This window comes from Pseudophryne corroboree, chromosome 4 (genome assembly GCF_028390025.1).
Source record: "Pseudophryne corroboree isolate aPseCor3 chromosome 4, aPseCor3.hap2, whole genome shotgun sequence".
Taxonomy (NCBI): Eukaryota; Metazoa; Chordata; class Amphibia; order Anura; family Myobatrachidae; genus Pseudophryne; species Pseudophryne corroboree.
Window position 1 is genome coordinate 369,016,638 of NC_086447.1, and position 20,209 is coordinate 369,036,846.

The 20,209-nt window shown below is 46.8% G+C and overlaps 1 protein-coding gene across 1 annotated transcript in view; it reads right to left on the bottom strand.

Moving 5' to 3' along the window:
• CAPN10 (calpain 10) overlaps positions 1–20,209 on the bottom strand; it is a 158,842-nt gene that overhangs the window by 131,284 nt on the left and 7,349 nt on the right. Inside the window, exons 3-5 of the mRNA XM_063916574.1 lie at positions 14,911–15,107; positions 10,059–10,249; positions 9,027–9,168 (exon numbers count right to left, since the gene is read on the bottom strand). Coding sequence (XP_063772644.1) covers positions 9,027–9,168; positions 10,059–10,249; positions 14,911–15,107 — 530 coding nt within the window. The remainder of the gene's footprint in view (positions 1–9,026; positions 9,169–10,058; positions 10,250–14,910; positions 15,108–20,209) is intronic.

Sequence of the window (20,209 nt, forward strand, 5' to 3'; positions counted from 1 at the left end):
GGCCGTATCCTGAGACGGCAGTGCCACCTTTTTTGATAAGCGTGTGAGCGCCTTGTCCACCTTAGAGGATGTCTCCCAGCATAACCTATCCGTTGGCGGGAAAGGGTACGCCATTAGTAATCGCTTAGAAATTACCAGTTTCTTATCTGGGGAACCCCACGCTTCTTCACACAATTCGTTTAACTCATCAGATGGGGGAAAAGTCACTGGCTGCTTTTTCTCCCCAAACATAATACCCTTTTTTGTGGTAACCGGGTTAATGTCAGAAATGTGCAACACATTTTTCATTGCCGTAATCATACATCGGATGGCCCTAGTGGATTGTATATTTGTCTCATCCTCGTCGACACTGGAGTCAGACTCCGTGTCGACATCTGTGTCAGCCATCTGAGGTAGCGGGCGTTTTTGAGCCCCTGACGGCCTCTGAGATGCCTGGGCAGGCGCGGGCTGAGATGCCGGCTGTCCCAAAGCTGCGTCATCGAACCTTTTATGTAAGGAGTTGACACTGTCGGTTAATACCTTCCACATATCCATCCACTCAGGTGTCGACCCCGCAGGGGGTGACATCACACTTATCGGCACCTGCTCCGCCTCCACATAAGCCTCCTCATCAAACATGTCGACACAGCCGTACCGACACACCGCACACACACAGGGAATGCTCTGACTGAGGACAGGACCCCACAAAGTCCTTTGGGGAGACAGAGAGAGAGTATGCCAGCACACACCACAGCGCTATATAATTAGGGATTTACACTAACACAAAGTGATTTTTCCCTATAGCTGCTTTACATATACAGTTTGCGCCTAAATTTAGTGCCCCCCCTCTCTTTTTTTACCCTTTGAGCCTGGAAACTGCAGGGGAGAGCCTGGGGAGCTGTCTTCCAGCGGAGCTGTGAAGAGGAAATGGCGCCAGTGTGCTGAGGGAGATAGCCCAGCCCCCTTCTCGGCGGACTTCTCCCGCTCTTATATTTATATTATGGCGGGGGATTTTTGCACATATATAGTTTTTTAGACTATATTATGTGCTGTTTGCCAATGTAAGGTACTCTAATTGCAGCCCAGGGCGCCCCCCCCCCCCCCCCCAGCGCCCTGCACCCATCAGTGACCGGAGTATGTGGTGTGCATAGGGAGCAATGGCGCACAGCTGCACTGCTGTGCGCTACCTTAATGAAGACCGGAGTCTTCAGCCGCCGATTTCCAGGATGTTCTTTTTGCTTCTGGCTCTGCAAGGGGGACGGCGGCACGGCTCCGGGACCAGACGACCGAGGCTGGGCCTGTGTTCGATCCCTCTGGAGCTAATGGTGTCCAGTAGCCTAGAAGCCCAAGCTAGCTGCAAGCAGGTAGGTTCGCTTCTCTCCCCTAAGTCCCTCGTAGCAGTGAGTCTGTTGCCAGCAGATCTCACTGAAAATAAAAAACCTAACAAATACTTTCTTTACTAGAAGCTCAGGAGAGCCCCTAGTGTGCAACCAGCTCGAGCCGGGCACAGATTCTAACTGAGGTCTGGAGGAGGGGCATAGAGGGAGGAGCCAGTGCACACCAGATAGTACCTAATCTTTCTTTTAGAGTGCCCAGTCTCCTGCGGAGCCCGTCTATTCCCCATGGTCCTTACGGAGTACCCAGCATCCACTAGGACGTCAGAGAAATAGGGGGTGATTCCAAGTTGATCACAGCCTTGCAAAATTTTGCAGGGCTACGATCCTGACCATAGACATGCGGGGGACGCCCAGCACCGGGCTATCCTGCCTCGCAGAAGTGCAAAAGCATTGCACAGTGGCGATGCTTTTGCACTTTAGGAGTAGCTCCTGACCAGCACAGCTTTAGCGTGCTGGCCAGTAAAGCTACTCGTCGCTCTCCGACCTGCAGCGGCTGCGTGTGATGTCACGCACCCGCAGCGGACCCCCCCCCCCCCCCAGGCCCGGCAATGCCTGCCTTGGCCGGACCGCGCCCACGAAACGGTGGCCAAACGCCACAGTTCCACTCCCCCCCCCCCCCCCCCCCCAGCGACCACCTCTACCTGTCAATCAGACAGAGGCGATCGTGGCGCAGCGACAACCTTCGGCCGTCTGGCATGCGCCAGCGCACTGTGGCGCTGGCACATGCGCAGTTCTGACCCTGATCGCACTGCTGCGATAAACTGCATAATAAACAATGGAGTTTTTGTTAATATAATGAAACATAGAATTTGCAGCCCCCGTCAAAGGACCCCATTTGTCTGCAAGTTTCAACTTTATCACTCAGAATTATAAACATGACTATTGCTATCACATTAAAAAAATAAGAATTTACTTACCGATAATTCTATTTCTCGTAGTCCGTAGTGGATGCTGGGGACTCCGTCAGGACCATGGGGAATAGCGGGCTCCGCAGGAGACAGGGCACATCTAAAAAGCTTTTTAGGTCACATGGTGTGTACTGGCTCCTCCCCCTATGACCCTCCTCCAAGCCTCAGTTAGGTACTGTGCCCGGACGAGCGTACACAATAAGGAAGGATCTTGAATCCCGGGTAAGACTCATACCAGCCACACCAATCACACCGTACAACTTGTGATCTGAACCCAGTTAACAGTATGATAACAAAACGAAGTAGCCTCTGAAAGATGGCTCACAACAATAGTAATAACCCGATTTTTGTAACAATAACTATGTACAAGCATTGCAGACAATCCGCACTTGGGATGGGCGCCCAGCATCCACTATGGACTACGAGAAATAGAATTATCGGTAAGTAAATTCTTATTTTCTCTAACGTCCTAGTGGATGCTGGGGACTCCGTCAGGACCATGGGGATTATACCAAAGCTCCCAAACGGGCGGGAGAGTGCGGATGACTCTGCAGCACCGAATGAGAGAACTCCAGGTCCTCCTTAGCCAGAGTATCAAATTTGTAAACTTTTACAAACGTGTTCTCCCCTGACCACGTAGTTGCTCGGCAAAGTTGTAATGCCGAGACCCCTCGGGCAGCCGCCCAAGATGCGCCCACTGTCCTAGTGGAGTGGGCCTTTACAGATTTAGGCTGTGGCAGGCCTGCCACAGAATGTGCAAGTTGGATTGTGCTACAGATCCAACGTGCAATCGTCTGTTTAGACGCAGGAGCACCCATCTTGTTGGATGCATACAATATAAACAGCAAGTCAGACTTTCTGACTCCAGCCGTCCTAAACTATATATATATAAATATATTTTTAGGGTCCTGACAACGTCTAGTAACTTGGAGTCCTCCAAGTCCCTAGTAGCCGCAGGCACCATAATAGGTTGTTTCAGGTGAAAACCTGACACCCCCTTAGGAAGAAAACTGGAGACGAGTCCCAGTTCTGCCCTGTCCGAATGGAAAATTAAATATGGCTTTTATAAGACAAAGCCGCCCATTCTGACAATCGCCTGGCCGAGGCCAGGACCAACAGCATGGTCACTGTCCATGTGAGATATTGGTCAACAGCATGTTCACTTTCCATGTGAGATATTTCAAATCCACAGATTTGAGCGGTTCAAACCAATATGATTTTAAGGAATCCCAACACTATGTTGAGATCACACGGTGCCACTAAAGGCACAAAAAAGGGGTGTATATGCAATACTCCCTTGACAATCTGGACTTCAGGAACTGAAGTCAATTCTTTCCGGAAGAAATTCTACAGGGCCGAAACTTAAAACCTTAAAGAACCCCAATTTTAGGCTCAAAACACTCCTGTTTTCAGGAAGTGTAGAAATCGACCTAGTTGAATTTTCTTCGTGGGGCCTTCCTGGCCTCACCCACGCAACATATTTTCACCACATGTGGTGATGACGTTGTGCGGTCACCTCCTTCCTGGCTTTGACCAGGGTAGGTATGACCTCTTATGGAATGCCTTTTTCCTTCAGGATCCGGCATTCAACCGCCATGCCGTCAAACGCAGCCGCGGTAAGTCTTGGAATAGACATGGTACCTGCTGAAGCAAGTCCCTTCTTAGCTCCCCAGGCCCTTAGTCCTCTGTGAGCATCTCTTGAAGTTCCGGGTACCAAGTCCCTCTTGGCCAATCCGGAGTCACGAGTATAGTTCATACTCCTCTATGTCTTATAATTCTCAATACCTTGGTTATGAGAAGCAGAGGAGGGAACACATACACCGACTGTTACACCCACGGTGTTACCAGGACATCCACAGCTATCGCCTGAAGGTCTCATGACCTGGCGCAATCCCTGTCCCGTTTTTTGTTCGGGCGGGACGCCATCATTTCCACCTTTGGTCTTTGCCAATGGTTCACAATCATGCGGAAAAACTTCCCTATGAAGTTCCCACTCTCCCGGGTGGAGGTCATGCCTGCTGAGGAAGTCTGCTTCCCAGTCGTCCACTCCCGGAGAGAACACTGCTGACAGTGCTATCACATGATTTTCCGCCTAGCGAAAAATCCTTGCAGTTTTTTCACTGCCCTCCAGCTTCTTGTGCCGCCCTTTCTGTTTACGTGGGCGACTGCCGTGATGTTATCCCACTGGATCAATACCGGCTGACCTTGAAGCAGAGGTCTTGCTAAGTTTAGAGCATTATAATTTTGCTCTTAACTCCATCTATGTGGAGAGAATTCTCCAGACTTGATCACACTTTCCTGGAAATTTTTTCCCTGTGTGACTGCTCCCCAGCCTCTCAGGCTGGCCTCCGTGGTCACCAGCATCCAATCCTGAATGCTGAATCTGTGGCCCTCTAGAAGATGAGCACTCTGTAATCACCACAGGAGAGACACCCTTGTCCTTAGATATAGGGTTATCCGCTGATGCATCTGAAGATGCGATCCGGACCATTTGTCCAGCAGATCCCACTGAAGAGTTCTTGCGTGAAATCTGCCGAATGGAATTGCTTCGTAATAAGCCACCATTTTTACCAGGACTCTTGTGCAATGATGCACTGACACTTTTCCTGGTTTTAGGAGGATCCCGATTAGCTTGGATAACTCCCTGGCTTTCTCCTCTGGGAGAAACACCTTTTTCTGGACTGTGTCCAGAATCATCCCTAGGAACAGTAGACGTGTCCTCGGAAAAGCTGCGATTTTGGAATATTTAGAATCCACTCGTGCTGTCGTAGAACTATTAAAGATAGTGCTACTCCGACCTCCAACTGTTCTCTGGACCTTGCCCTTATCAGGTAAGCGTACCAGTTTCTTTTAAGAAGAATCATCATTTCGGCCATTACCTTGGTAAAGACCCGTGGCGCCGTGGACAATCCAAACGGCAGCGTCTGAACTGATAGTGACAGTTCTGTACCACGAACCTGAGGTACCCTTGGTGAGAAGGGCAATTTTGGACATGTAGGTAAGTGTCCCTGATATCCAGTGACACCATATCGTCCCCTTCCTGGTTCGCTATCACTGCTCTGAGTGACTCCATCTTGATTTGAACGCTTGTATGTAAGTGTTCAAATATTTCAGATCTCACCGAGCCGTTTGGCTTCAGTACCACAATATAGTGTGGAATAATACCCCCTCCCTTGTTGTAGGAGGGGTACTTTGATTATCCCCTGCTGGGAATACAGCCTGTGAATTGTTTCCAATACTACCTCCCTGTCGGAGGTAGACGTTGGTAAAACAGACTTCCGGAACTTGTGAGGAGGAGACATCTCGAATTTCCAATGTACACCTGGGATACTACATGTAGGATCCAGGAGTCCCCTTGCAAGTGAGCCCACTGCGTGCTGAAACTCTTGAGATGACCCCCTACCGCACCTGAGTCCGCTTGTACTGCCCCAGCGTCATGCTGCGGACTTGGCAGAAGCTGTGAAGGGCTTCTGTTCCTGGGAATGGGCTGCTTGCTGCAGTCTTCTTCCCTTTCCTCTACCCCTGAGCAGATATGACTGGCCTTTGCCCGCCTGCCCGTATGGAGACGAAAGGACTGAGACTGAAAAGACTGTGTCCTTTTCTGTTGAGATGTGACTCGGGGTAACAAAAGGTGGATTTTTCAGCTGTTGCCATGGCCACCAGGTCCGATGGACCGCCCCTTTATACGGCAATACTTCCATGTGCCGTCTGGAATCTGCCTCACCTGACCACTGTCGTGTCTTCGTCTGGCAGATATGGACATCACATTTACTCTTGATGCCAGAATGCAAATATCCCTCTGCGCATCACGCATATATAGAAATGCATCCTTAAAATGCTCTATAGACAATAAAATCTTGTCCCTGTCAAGGGTATCAAAATTTTCAGTCAGGAAATCCGACCAAGCCCCCTCAGCGCTGCACATCCAGTCTGAGGCGATTGCTGGTCGTAGTATAACACCAGTATGTGTGTATATACTTCTTAGGCTATTTTTCAGCTTCTTATCAGCTGGCTCCTTGAGGGCGGCCGTATCTGGAGACGGTAACGCCACTTGTTTTTATAAGCGTGTGAGCGCCTTATCCACCCTAAGGTGTGTTTCCCAACTCGCCCTTACTTCTGGCGGGAAAGGGTATACCGCCCATAACTTTCTATCGGAGGAACCCCACGTATCACCACACACTTCATTTAATTTATCTGATTCAGGCAAAACTACAAGTAGTTTATTCACACCCTACAAAATACCCTTATTTGTGGTACTTGTAGTATCAGAAATATGTAACACCTCCTTCATGCCCTTAACATGTAACGTGTGGCCCTAAAGGAAAATACGTTTGTTTCTTCACCGTCGACACTGGAGTCAGTGTCCGTGAGGTAAATGGGCGTTTTTACAAGCCCCTGACGGTGTCTGAGACGCCTGGACAGGTACTAATTTGTTTGCCGGTCGTCTCATGTCGTCAACCGGCTTGCAGCGTGTTGACATGATCACGTACTTCCACAAGTAAGCCATCCATTCTGGTGTCGACTCCCTAGAGAGTGACATCACCATTACAGGCAATTTGCTCTGCCTCCTCACCAACATTTTCCTCATACATGTCGACACACACGTACCGACTTACAGCACACACACAGGGAATGCTCTGATAGAGGACAGGACCCACTAGCCCTTTGGGGAGACAGAGGGAGAGTTTGCCAGCACACACCAAAATGCTATAATTATACAGGGACAACCTTTATATAAGTGTTCCTCCCTTATAGCATTTAATATATATTTATATCGCCAAATCAGTGCCCCCCCTCTCTGTTTTAACCCTGTTTCTGCAGTGCAGTGCAGGGGAGAGCATGGGAGCCTTCCCCTCAGCCTTTCTGTGAGGGAAAATGGCGCTGTGTGCTGAGGAGAATAAGCTCCGCCCCTTTATCGGCGGGCTTTTCCTCCCGGTTTTTTAAGAACTGGCCTGGGTTAAAATACATACATATAGCCTTAATGGCTATATGTGATGTATTTATTTTGCCAAATAGGTATTTATATTGCTGCCCAGGGCGCCCCCAGCAGCGCCCTGCACCCTCCGTGACCATGTCAGTGAGCCGTGTGACAACAATGGCGCACAGCTGCAGTGCTGTGCGCTACCTCTCTGAAGACTGTGAAGTCTTCTGCCGCCTGTTTCCGGACCTCCGTCTCTGCCGTCTTCAGCGTCTGTAAGGGGGATCGGCGGCGCGGCTCCGGGACGAACCCCAGGCTGACCTGTGTTCCGACTCCCTCTGGAGCTCAGTGTCCAGTAGCCTAAGATCCCAATCCATCCTGCACGCAGGTGAGTTGGAGATCTCTCCCCTAAGTCCCTCGTTGCAGTGATCCTGTTGCCAGCAGGAATCACTGAGTGAAAACCTAAAAAAAACTTTTCCAAACAGCTCTTTAAGAGAGCCATCCAGATTGCACCCTTCTCGGACGGGCACAAAAACCTAACTGAGGCTTGGAGGAGGGTCATAGGGGGAGGAGCCAGTACACACCATGTGACCTAAAAAGCTTTTTAGATGTGCCCTGTCTCCTGCGGAGCCCGCTATTCCCCATGGTCCTGACGGAGTCCCCAGCATCCACTAGGACGTTAGAGAAATCTCACTTGAGATATGCTAACTGGTTTAAAGCTCACCTGCACACCAGCTTTTAATGGTGAGACAGTCACCAAGCATATCAGCCATAAAACAACTAGGAAAACAGCGGGCACAAGTTGGAGTACCTAAGCTAAAACTGGGGCTGTCTGGTTTTTATTTAAGCAATGTGGTCACAGGTCACTGCACCCCAACCTGGGAATGGTGAGTGCAGCTGTGCACCCCATTCCTAGGAATGGCGAGTGCAGATGATTTCTATATGTATGTGTGTGTGTGTGTGACTATATAGATATAGATGTGACCAATGGGGAGTGGCCGTGGAGGGGCTAGTCAGCTTGACAAATTAATGCAATGTTTTGGAGCTAGCATTCCCTGAAATCAAATGAATTACAGTTTGAAGTGTTATTGAATTTGTATGATTTCTTTTTTATTTAAAATGGTGTAGGCACAATATCACTGGCACAGCAGAAGTATGAGTGCTGTGGATTAAAGCCTATTGTTTATATAAAGTGTGTGTGTGTGTGTGTGTGTGTGTGTGTGTGTGTGTGTGTGTGTGTGTGTGTGTGTGTGTGTGTGTGTGTGTGTGTGTGTGTGTGTGTGTGTGTGTGTGTGTGTGTGTGTGTGTGTGTGTGTCTGAAAACTGCTAGTCTGGGAGCATTGTGGCTACTGGGTTACAAGCTTTTCTTAAGACTCCAGACTTGTTTGCTCTGCTATACAGAAACTCCATCAAACTTCAGTGGTCCTATACAAATATACCACATCTGGACAGTAATCACAGACAGGGAGAGTGCTGGGAAGTCTAAAAGTAAAACACTAATGTGTATTGGGACCTTTTGGTCTGGCTTTAATTTCAAATGTGTTTCTCATATAACTGATTTAGAGTACTTGTATTAAGTACATTTTTAATTAATATAATTTTATCTTTTTCTGTCTCCAGTCTGCATGACCTGACCCAGAAGTCCCGGCGTACACTCTGAGTTTAGGCTCTAATAATCATGGTCTTCATACTTCTACATTGTCTTGTAGTTTCTGTTTTGTTTTACTCATTTGTTTAGGTACTTTGTTAGATGCTGCGGAACCCTTGTGGCGCCATATAAACAAACAAACCATGATAATAACATTCTCTGTAACTACCACTCACCTTTTCTCCCAGGATCCTCCCCAACAGCTTCGGCCCCAGGGATTGTGCACACGAAGCAAAAGCAGCTCTTGGCCAAACACTGTAACTGCACGTTGGAGGTCTGTTATAGTGAAGGCATGAAATTCACCTAAATCTTCAGCACCTAGTATCAGACACAATACATTATATAGGACAATATAAAACCGGAGCAGACTGCATATACTGTATGTAGAGTCAAAATAAACTATAAGTTTACAACACCATTTTTAATATCCGCATAAGTAATGTACACACAAACGACATAGATAGATTTCTGTGAGGAGACCTGGAAAACATGTAGTTTGGGGTTCTGAAGTCCAAGTTTGACAACCTGTGTGCTAAACCAATAACCTGACTGGTTTACTCTCAAGACAAGAGTACAGGGAGGAAAATACCAAGGACAGAAAAGAGCGTAGGTGAATATTTGGCTGAGGGTACTTTAGAAAATAGTTGTATTTTTAACACACACTATGTGCAAATGTGATATTCAAGGAGTAAATAAACATTGTGTTCACTACCGTAAAGGCAAATTAGTGGCTGTCTCACTGGCATTTTGTGTTTCCTTCATCTGGATCACCAATTACAACTTACGGTATAATAGATTAGACTTGATGGACTTGGCTTTTTGTTTATATTACAAATTATGTAAACCCTATTTTAATTAAAATTGAACATTTATTTATTTATATATATATATATATATATATATATATATATATATGCACACACATTTAATTTCTTGCAAATAGCTGTACAGCAAAAGTAAACAATGTCACAACACATTACACATTTCTGAATGCTAGTTTCATATTCTACACAATATAGTTTACACATATTCAAAACAAAGGAGCCCAAGATTATGGTGAAGAGAGGTTTAAAGGTATTAACAGTTCAATTAAACTGGGCCAATGTTATGGTGTGACTTTTTATTTTTTTATTATTTGCTGTGCTAATGTTATGGAGACTTGGGTGGGTGAATTCTTTATTCACTCATCCTCTGGAAATGCCTCTTACCTTCTTTACGGTGGAGGACAGTACAGCTCATTGCACATCTCGCCTTCAAATCCAACATCCTGCTGAGCATTTTTTCCCCAACACTCTCCTCTGCCACATCAAAGGACCATCTCTCCACCAAACTGCCCGTCAGATCCACCAAAGCATCAACCACCTGACCAGCCCAGAGGGCCTCATAGCAGCCATGTAACCTGCATAGACACATACACAAGTGGAAGAAAAAAGTTATTTGTTTCTAATCAAGTGTAAAACCACATTGCAGAGAATTACACCATATTATTCATTTGTAATATAGGCCTGTGCTTCCCAAGACACACTAACAGTGCGTGTTTTTCAGGTCTCCTCACAATCACAAGTGAAATTATTAGAACCAGCAAAGCGATTGATGACTTAAGTTGTTTTTATATAGTTTTAAGCCTTTTTAATTGATATGGGGAATAATATATATTATATATACACACACACACAAACACACACCACGCCTTGACAAACACCCAGTGGGAGGTCGAAATGCGTGGCGCTGGTTGTGTGACTCCATTCGAAAACAAACCAGAAAGGACTACAGTATTGGGACCTATTTATCCATACCCATGAAGATTTCCGGAGATCCCAGGGAGTCAAGGGATCCCAGTGCCAACTATTCTGGTATGAACCTTGTTTATTCCTTATAGATATTTATTGAATTATTTTTTCCCTTGTTTTGAGGGTGAATTATATGGTTTAAATATGTTTGAAAATATTTAATCTGTATGCTTATACAGTACTTTTAGGTTATTGGCGTATTTAGACCATCTCTGTAATAAAGGACATTTTATTCTTCACTTTTTCTATAACACGTACATTTATCTTCTAAGGAAATATTTGATTGTACCGAAAAAGCTATTTATATGTAATAACCATCCCTATTGCCCAAAGAGTTACCCATCCATTCTCTTCCTAACCATTATTCTCCTGGTCCATGTTGATGACAGTGGGGGTAATTCGTAATACGATCAGTTACTCTGACATGCGGGGGGACGTCCAGCACAGGGCTAGTCTGCCCCGCATGTCAGGCCCTACCCCCTCCCCTTCCCCCGCACAGGTACAAAAGCATTGCACGGCGGCAATGCTTTTGTAACTGATGAGTAGCTCCCTGCCAGACAGGTAGCTATGGGTCGCGACCCAGGTCGCAGCGGCTGCGTGTGATGTCACGCAGCCACCGCGGCCCGCCCCCCAACTGTCCGGACACACCTCCGTTATCCGAACCGAGCCCCGCCGACGGCGTTCTAACGACGTTGGCACGCCCCCTCCCGCCCCGTGACAGCCTCTGCCTGTCAATCAGACAGAGGTGATCGCAGCCAGTGAGATGCTCCGCATCTCACTGGGCTCCCAGGGTGTGCACGTGCAGTGCGGCCGCTGCGCGTGCACACTACACATAGTAATTCAGACTGCGATCGCTACCGCGATCCAGTCTGAATTACCCCCAGTATCAGGGTACCCCCTTAGGCTGCTGTACATATGCTTGCTGTGCAAGAGAGTTCAAAACTTGCTCTACTTATGCACTGTGAGGGGGGTATTCAATTACCTGTGGTAACGGACTTTTCGCGTGAAAAAAACAGACTTTTCCCATGAATCTCGATTACAGCCAATTAAATTATCCGGGGAAATTTATCGGTGATGATTTTTTCACAAATTTCACTTCACCTACTCTGAGCAGGTGAAAAGTTGGGAAAAAACCCTATTTTAAGGTAAAAATGTTTGGATATGGTACAGAACCCCTGGGACACTCCCCTTAATGACTAATTAGGCATGTTGAAGTTTTTAATTATTTTTAATTGGCCAATAATGACATGTAATTTTGGGGTGATAACGTACAAAGTGATGGAAATTAGGGTTCAAGGTATTGGACAGGTATATTGGGGTTAATTATGAGTGGGATAGGTGTTTAGGCTTGCAGGTGGGAGTAATCGGTCTGTTTCCAAAAGTCTTTTTTCAAAGTACCCTAAAATGACCCAAATATAAACTTATACCCATTTTCATGTACCCCAAATTCAATGAGAACAATTATTTTGCACAAAAAAAACTTGCTTTCTATAATTTTTTTGCATTTTTAAAAAAATGCATATGGCAGCCACAATTTAAGTCCCCAAAATCTCTTCTGCTATCCTATGTTAGTTTAGCATTTTTGGGGGTACAGGCTGATTTCCCTATTTTCATCTATACCTTCCACTGCAACAATTTTCCGATTTCGCACAAAATAATTGCTGCGAATTCACGGCAAATTGAATACCCCCCTAAGTGTGTCCCAGGGATTGGATTTGTGAAGCACTGATTTAGGCAACAGCCTTGGCCCCTGATGAGAAGCTATGTCAAGCAAACAGAACATTCCAAATATGTCACACACCTACAATACAGTAATGTCTGAAAGTATTACATACAAAAAATAATCTCATTACAAGTCTTGGTTGAAAGCCACTTTTTATATTCTATGTACGGCAAATAAAGTTAAAACTAAGGGTGTATATACACGGTGAGATATTTTCTTTCGATTTTGACTATATAGACAAAATAGCAAGAAAAGTTAGTGCAGATCGCAAGGTGAAAGTCACCTTGCGCAACGGGATCGAATCGGGATCGCGGTCCCGCCAGGTCAGCATCGCAAGAAAAGATAGACTGTGCAGGCAAGTCAATCCTTGCTAGATCGGTGCACTATCTAGTTCATCTGACATGTCAATGACATCTCACATAAGCCAAAATCTCACATAAGCCAAAATCGTAAGCACACATAGTCCATATCTCAAGAAAAGTCAAAATCGGTGGTGCTTGGCTCCGGGGAGTTCAAGGGAAATCGCAAGTGAAAATCGGGCATATCAAGGATTATTCCCCGGAGCCCAGCACCACCGATTTTGACTAACTCTTCTTGAGATATGGACTATGTGTGCTTACGATTTTGGTTTATGTGAGATTTTGGCTTATGTGAGATGTCATTGACATGTGAAATGAACTAGATAGTACACCGATCTAGCAAGGATTGACTTGCCTGCGCAGTCTATCTTTTCTTGCGATGCCGAACTGGCAGGACCGCGCATCGGGATCACAAGGTGACTTTAACCTTGCGATCTGTACTAACTTTTCTTGCGATTTTGACTATACAGTCAAAATCAAAAGAAAATAACTCACCGTGTGTACACATCCTTAGAAAGCATATAAACTGCTATTATGGTCCCATCATTTGCCCGGTTGTTATTTGCGCTTTCCAAAAATGCCAATTTTTTTCTCCCGTCTCTCTCCACCTATCTTAAGGTGCCCACACACTAGAACGACACACAAAAGATGCGTGTCCTTTAGCAATTTCCCTTGAACTCCCCGGCAGTCCTGGACAAATAATTTTGTGCATACGCATATAATAGATCTTAAGATCTGTGGAGTGACCACATCCAGGAGCATGCTGTTACGAACGATAGCTGCGGATCTTCCCTGCAGTAGGGAAGATCTAAAGATACATCAAACAACCCGTGGAACTATGCATCAGATCGTTATCATTAGTGAAAGGTACACGATATGCACTTTTACTAATGTTATATCGATACGATGTGTTGAAAATGTGCGTATCGTCCGCTCTTCCCATTAACCCTCTTTCATTGTCTCTTTCTCCCCCCCTCTTGCCACAGTTTCTCTTTCCACTCTCACTCCCCATCCAGTCTCTCTCTCTCTCTCTGTGAAGCAGCTGAAGGTGGGACCAGGCTAAATAGTGAAGGAAGGTGGGATTAGTGTCTGTGTCAGGGGAATCGTATATCTGACCACCCAGCTGCGAGAGAAGTTGGCAGGGAACTGTTTCCCATCAGGCAGCAACCTGTGAAGACAGTAAAGTGAGGGAAAAGGGGGGCAGTATTTCGGCAGGGACACAGTAACAGCTGTAAGGGGAGGAGTGTGTGTGCGTGGGTGTGTGTGTGTGTGTGGGGGGGGGGGGGGTCAGAAAGCGGTGAGGGCATCCTCCTGGCATTTGATATTCCATAATAAATGCTGGTCTTTCTCTCTTACAGTCCCCCATCTGCTGCACCACTTGGCAAATCCTTACACTGGCTCCCTATGTCCTCCAGAATCAAATGACTCACCTTACCTACAAATCCCTCAACATCACCCCCCCTTCCTACATCTCAAATCTTATACCAAAATATTTTCCCTCTCACCCTTAGTTCCACACCTTACCTCGTCTTTGGTAAGCACCTTTTTATCCCGCATCCAACGCCTCACCTGTGCTGATGCCCACTTGTTATTTCCTACCATCACCAATCCCTCTCTCCCACAGCTTTCAAAGCTCTAAAATGCGCTCTGAAAATCCATATTCATTTATTAGATCTTTCCCTACTCCCACCTAAAATAACCAACTGATGTCCCCTCATACCTGTCCCAACCTCCATTCGCCCCTCTTGTTTCACGTATTACCTCTTTCAATTACAATGTATGAGCCGCACCTCTCTACCCTTTTTTTCATGCCTGCATTTATTTTTCTGCCTTGTATCAGCCGCGGTTCTTACAAAGAGGCCAGGAAATGAGTCTTCCGACGGATATCCTGGCCTTGTCACTCCCCCAAAACGGTGACAACACACCTCCGTTTTGAGAAACGGAGTCCTTTGCAGCCCACAAATGGCTGCAGACTTTCACTCTACAGACATCTGCAGCCGTAGTGCTTCCAATGATGCAGTAGAGGTCCAGCACTTGCACAAAGTGCCAAACATCGGTACTTTGCCCTATGTGCCTCAGATCCAGCCGGAATTAGGACCAACAAGTAGATTACAAAATGGGTCTAAAATAGAGTAAGCAGAGTGGTTCCTATTTGCAGAATTAAGGGAGAAACCTCATAAAAACATACTTGGCATAGGCTTTTTCCAAGAGTGGAAGCCAAAAAGCTCCCTCATCTTGACAATGGGAGAAGCAAAGCTTGTGCCCCAAGCAAGGCAAACAGTCATCAATGGTCACCTCCACCCAGCGTCCAAATCTCCAAAACCGGCAGGTGAAGCAGCCCGAGTAACCAGGATCATTCCAGGTACACTGACCAGCAGGAAAAACCTCAAGGTAAAAATAATGATAAGAGCGTTAATGATAGCCAAGCAGAGAGTGATAAGACCAACATGCTATATAACACACAGGATGCAAACAATATATTACATAACAGCAGAATAATGTTATTTCTAGCACAAAAGTGTACAGAAGGGAGGAAGGGCACCAATACTGGATCCCTCAATATTCATTCAGTAATAGCACATGATGAACTCCAACCACCTGTCATTTCAGGAAGATTCCATTATCTTGAGCAAATTGTGAGCTAGAATGACAAGCGGGCAATGTCCATGTTTAAACTACACCCAAATTTCCCTGGTCTATATATATTGTACTTGCAGGCCCTAAGTGCTTGTTAGAGACTATTTTATTTAGCTTTATGTGGATTTCAAGAAGCCGTCTCCCCTGGCTTGCTAACAAGAAGAGTACTTTTAAGTCCTAGCATTTGGTAGTACAGAGGGTTGGTAACGATATCAGCACACAGGATCCAGATGGTCAGAATGCCAACAGTGGCATCCAGACACTTAAAATACAGATAGATTTTGGGAAGTATTTTAACTGTAACCCTAACAAACCCTGCCACAGCCTAACAAACCCTGCCACAGCCTAACGACCCTCCCATATACAGCCTAACCTAACCCTCCCCCTAATGCTTAACCCTAACCCCCAAACCTAACCCTAGTATTTACAGTCGGGATCCTGAGTGTTGGGATGCTGCTCTCAGCATTCTGACCATTGGGATCCTAAGCGCAGGGATATTAACTACATCCCTGTACAGAGAGACAGATGCAATCCAAATATCTGTAGTCCAATGTGGTGTTGGAGGAAGGTCCTGGAAGTATAAAGCGTGTGGCTTGGTGGTGCATAGAAAGGAGATTAGGGAGAATGTGTTGGGTTAATCTTGGATGAATTCAAATGGGATGAATAAGTAAAGAAAGGTTTCTGATACTCTGTAATTATAGGCAGCACCTGCAAACAAGAACTAATGCCGTGTACACACGGTGCGATGCGCTGTTTGCCTGACACTGACTATTTGACGGGGCCGGAGCCCGGCCCTACTGATATAGTCAATGTTGGGCTGACTGCGCAGTCTATTTTTTATTGCGATGCCGATCCCGCGGGACCGCGCATCGGCATCGCAAGCTGTGTACACACGGTGCAATATGCACTAACTTTCCCTACAATTTTCCGCAGAGTGCAGATGTCATGTGGTCAGAACTGGCCGCTGCAATCTCGAATTGCATAGCACCTGCTGCAGTGTATATTAGTAGCTGTGCGCAAGACCCCCCCCCCACCCCACCCCATGTCAGGTCATGATGTCTCTGCAGACTCCCACCCATAGTACCCTGCCGAAGAGCCGTTCCATTTGCATATTGCAAATAAAGGTGGTAGTAATTTTAGGGACAGATAGGATGGCTTAGACAGCTTATTTGTGTACCCCGGGTGGTCTTCAGGTTGCCGGCGGCTAGCCTCCCGACGACCACCATACCGGCGCCGGAATCCCAACCGCCGGCATACTGACATCTTTTCTCCCTCTTGGGGGTCCACGACCCCCCTGGAGGGAGAACAGATAGCATAGCGCGCCACCATGCCCGCAGCGTGGCGAGCGCAGCGAGCCCGTAAGGGGCTCATTTGCGCTCGCCCAGCTGTCGACCCAGCTGGGAGCCCGACCGCCAGCATCACATACTACACCCGTGTACCCCTGGTCAGCCACAGATTAACTGGAGGAGGGGTGAGTGCGGCAACAACGTGCATCTGTGTTATGAAGTCATGATTTACTGAGAGTGACGCATAGGGAGGGGATTGGTCTGGGGGCGCTACTACTGGTGTGGGGGCGCTACTACTGGTGTGGGGGCGCTTACCCCCCCCTCCCAACAAGTGCCGCCCCTAGGCACGTGCCTCACGTGACTAGTGGGAAATCCGCTACTGGGCATAATGAGTAAGGAGCACTACTACTTTATGGGAATAATGGGGGTCATTCCGAGTTGTTCGCTCGGTAAATTTTTTCGCATCGCAGCGATTTTCCGCTTAGTGCGCATGCGCAATGTCCGCAGTGCGACTAAGCAAAGTAAATTTGCTATGCAGTTAGGTTTTTTACTCACGGTTTTTTCTTCGTTCTGGTGATCGTAATGTGATTGACAGGAAGTGGGTGTTTCTGGGCGGAAACTGGCCGTTTTATGGGTGTGTGCGAAAAAACGCTACCGTTTCTGGGAAAAACGCGGGAGTGGCTGGAGAAACGGAGGAGTGTCTGGGCGAACGCTGGGTGTGTTTATGACGTCAAACCAGGAACGACAAGCACTGAACTGATCGCAGATGCCGAGTAAGTCTCGAGCTACTCAGAAACTGCACAGAGATGTCTTTTCGCTATATTGCAAATCTTTCGTTCGCAATTTTAAGAAGCTAAGATTCACTCCCAGTAGGCGGCGGCTTAGCGTGTGTAAAGCTGCTAAAAGCAGCTTGCGAGCGAACAACTCGGAATGAGGGCCAATGTGTATAAGGGATGCTGCTTTGTAGCATAACATGTATAAGGGGTACTACTGTGTGATGTAACATGTATAAGCGGTACTACTGTGTGGTATAACATGAATAACGGACAATACTGTGTGAAGTAACTTGAATTGGGAGGTACTATTGTTTGGCCATGCCCTTTTCCACATGAGCACTGTCCCTATTTAAAATACGGGGGGGGATAATGGTCTTTATGACACGGAGCACCAAAATGCCTCGTTACGGCTACAAGGGAGTAGAAGAATATATATTTTAAGATTTAGTATATTTATTAATACCCCTGACTCAAAATCCCAGGTTATTGCCGGGTCGGGCCTCAGTGGAAACACCCAGAAACAAAATAACCCGGGTCCAATGACCTGGCAATCCGACGCGGGAAACGAGCAGGGTTCAACACGAGTAGGACTTGTGTTGAGTGGCAGTGTAAACGGGTAACTCATCCAATGGGACCCATTTACAGCAATGGGAGAGCTCATACCTCGGGAGACAGGGTGCACGCAGTCTCTGCTGCTGTCTGCCCTGCTATGCAGACAGCAGCAGTGCCGGAACGAAGGTGAATGGATTCTGCACGCATGAGTGTGGCATCCATTCACTATACAGAAACGGAGGCTGGGAGCAGACCGGCAGCTGCCAGAGTGCTGGGGTTGCCCACAACGTGATGCAAGACATCCACGGGTCCTGATCAGCAGATTTCCTAGCGCTTGGAGATGATGTCACCTCTAAGCGCCAGCCTTAACCACTTAACTGACGATTTTTCCTTTCAAAACTGTTAATAACATGGTTTTTTTAAATTTATTTTATTTAATAAAGTTTAAAAAGTATTTTTCTAAATATTTAAACATTATATTATGCACATATGCAGAATGGATCTCCTCATCAAAAACGGGGGGACAGGGTGGGACGGCGCAGTCGCATGAAATCTGACCATGCCAGTTAAGTTAAAGACACTTCACCCACGTGCAGTGTGAACAGTGCCGACCCAGGAATATCCTGGGTTGGCAGCACAGTGGAAATGGGTAGAATCCCGGGTCTGACCCAGATTAGAACAGTGGTCCAGATTTATCAAGCCTTGGAGAGTGAATAATTACACGGTCATAAAAATGGGATGCTGGGGTCACCATTAGAACCATGGGGTATACACGGGATCCGCAGGAGACATGGGCACTTTAAGACTTTCAAAGGGTGTGAACTGGCTCCTCCCTCTATGCCCCTCCTCCAGACTCCAGTTATAGGAACTGTGCCCAGGGAGACGGACATTTCGAGGAAAGGACTTATTGTTAAACTAAGGTGAGAGTCATACCAGCTCACACCTCATGCATGCCGCACAACGTGGCATTCAACAGAACACAAGCCAACGGTATGAACAATTGCAGCAACATGCTGACAATAACGTAACACAACATGTGTGTAACCACAACTAATAACTGCAGATACAGTACGCACTGGGACAGGTGGCCAGCATCCTCTACAGACTAAGAGAAAAGGATTTACCGGTTGGTATTAAAATCCCATTTTCTCATACGTCCTAGAGGATGCTGGGGTCACCATTAGAACCATGGGGTTATACTAAAGCTCTAGAACGGGCGCGAGAGTGCGGATGACTCTGCAGCACCAATTGACCAAACTTGAGGTCATCATCGGCCAGGGTATCAAACTTGTAAAACTTTGCAAAAGTGTTTGAACCCGACCAAGTAGCTGCTTGGCAAAGTTGCAATGCCGAGACACCCCCGGGCAGCCGCCCAGGACGAGCCCACCTTTCTAGTAGAATGGGCCTTCACCGATTTCGGTAACGGCAATCCAGCCGTGGAATGAGCATGCTGAATCGTATTACAGATCCAGCGTGCAATGGTCTGCTTGGAAGCAGGACACCCAATCTTGTTGGGAGCATACAGTACAAACAGAGCCTCCGTTTTCCTAACCTGAGCCGTTCTGGCGACATAAATTTTCAAAGCTCTGACCACATCCAGAGACTTTGACTCAATTAAGACGTCAGTAGCCACTGGCACCACAATAGGTTGGTTCATGTGGAAAGATGAAACCACCTTCGGCAGAAATTGCTGACGAGTCCTCAACTCTGCTCTATCTTCATGGAAGATCAAATAAGGGCTCTTGTGAGACAAGGACGCTAACTTAGACACCCGCCTTGCGGATGCCAAGGCCAACAGAATGACCACTTTCCAAGTGAGGAATTTCAACCCCACCTCCTGTAAAAGGTTCAAACCAATGTGATTGAAGGAACTGCAACACCACGTTAATATCCCATGGTGCCACTAGGGGTACAAATGGAGGTTGGATGTGCAACACACCTTTCACGAAAGTCTGAACTTCTGGAAGGGAGGCCAATTGTTTTTTAAAGAAAACCGATAAGGCTGAAATCTGTACCTTAATTGAGCCCAACTTTAGGCCCACATCCGTACCTGCTTGTAGAAAATGGAGAAAACGTCCTAGCTGAAATTCTTCCGTAGGAGCCTTCTTGGATTCACACCAAGAAACATATTTTTTCCAAATATGGTGGTAATGTTTAGACGTTACTCCTTTTCTGGCCTGAATAAGTGTGGGAATGACTTCACTGGGAATACCCTTTCGGATTTGGCGTTCAACCG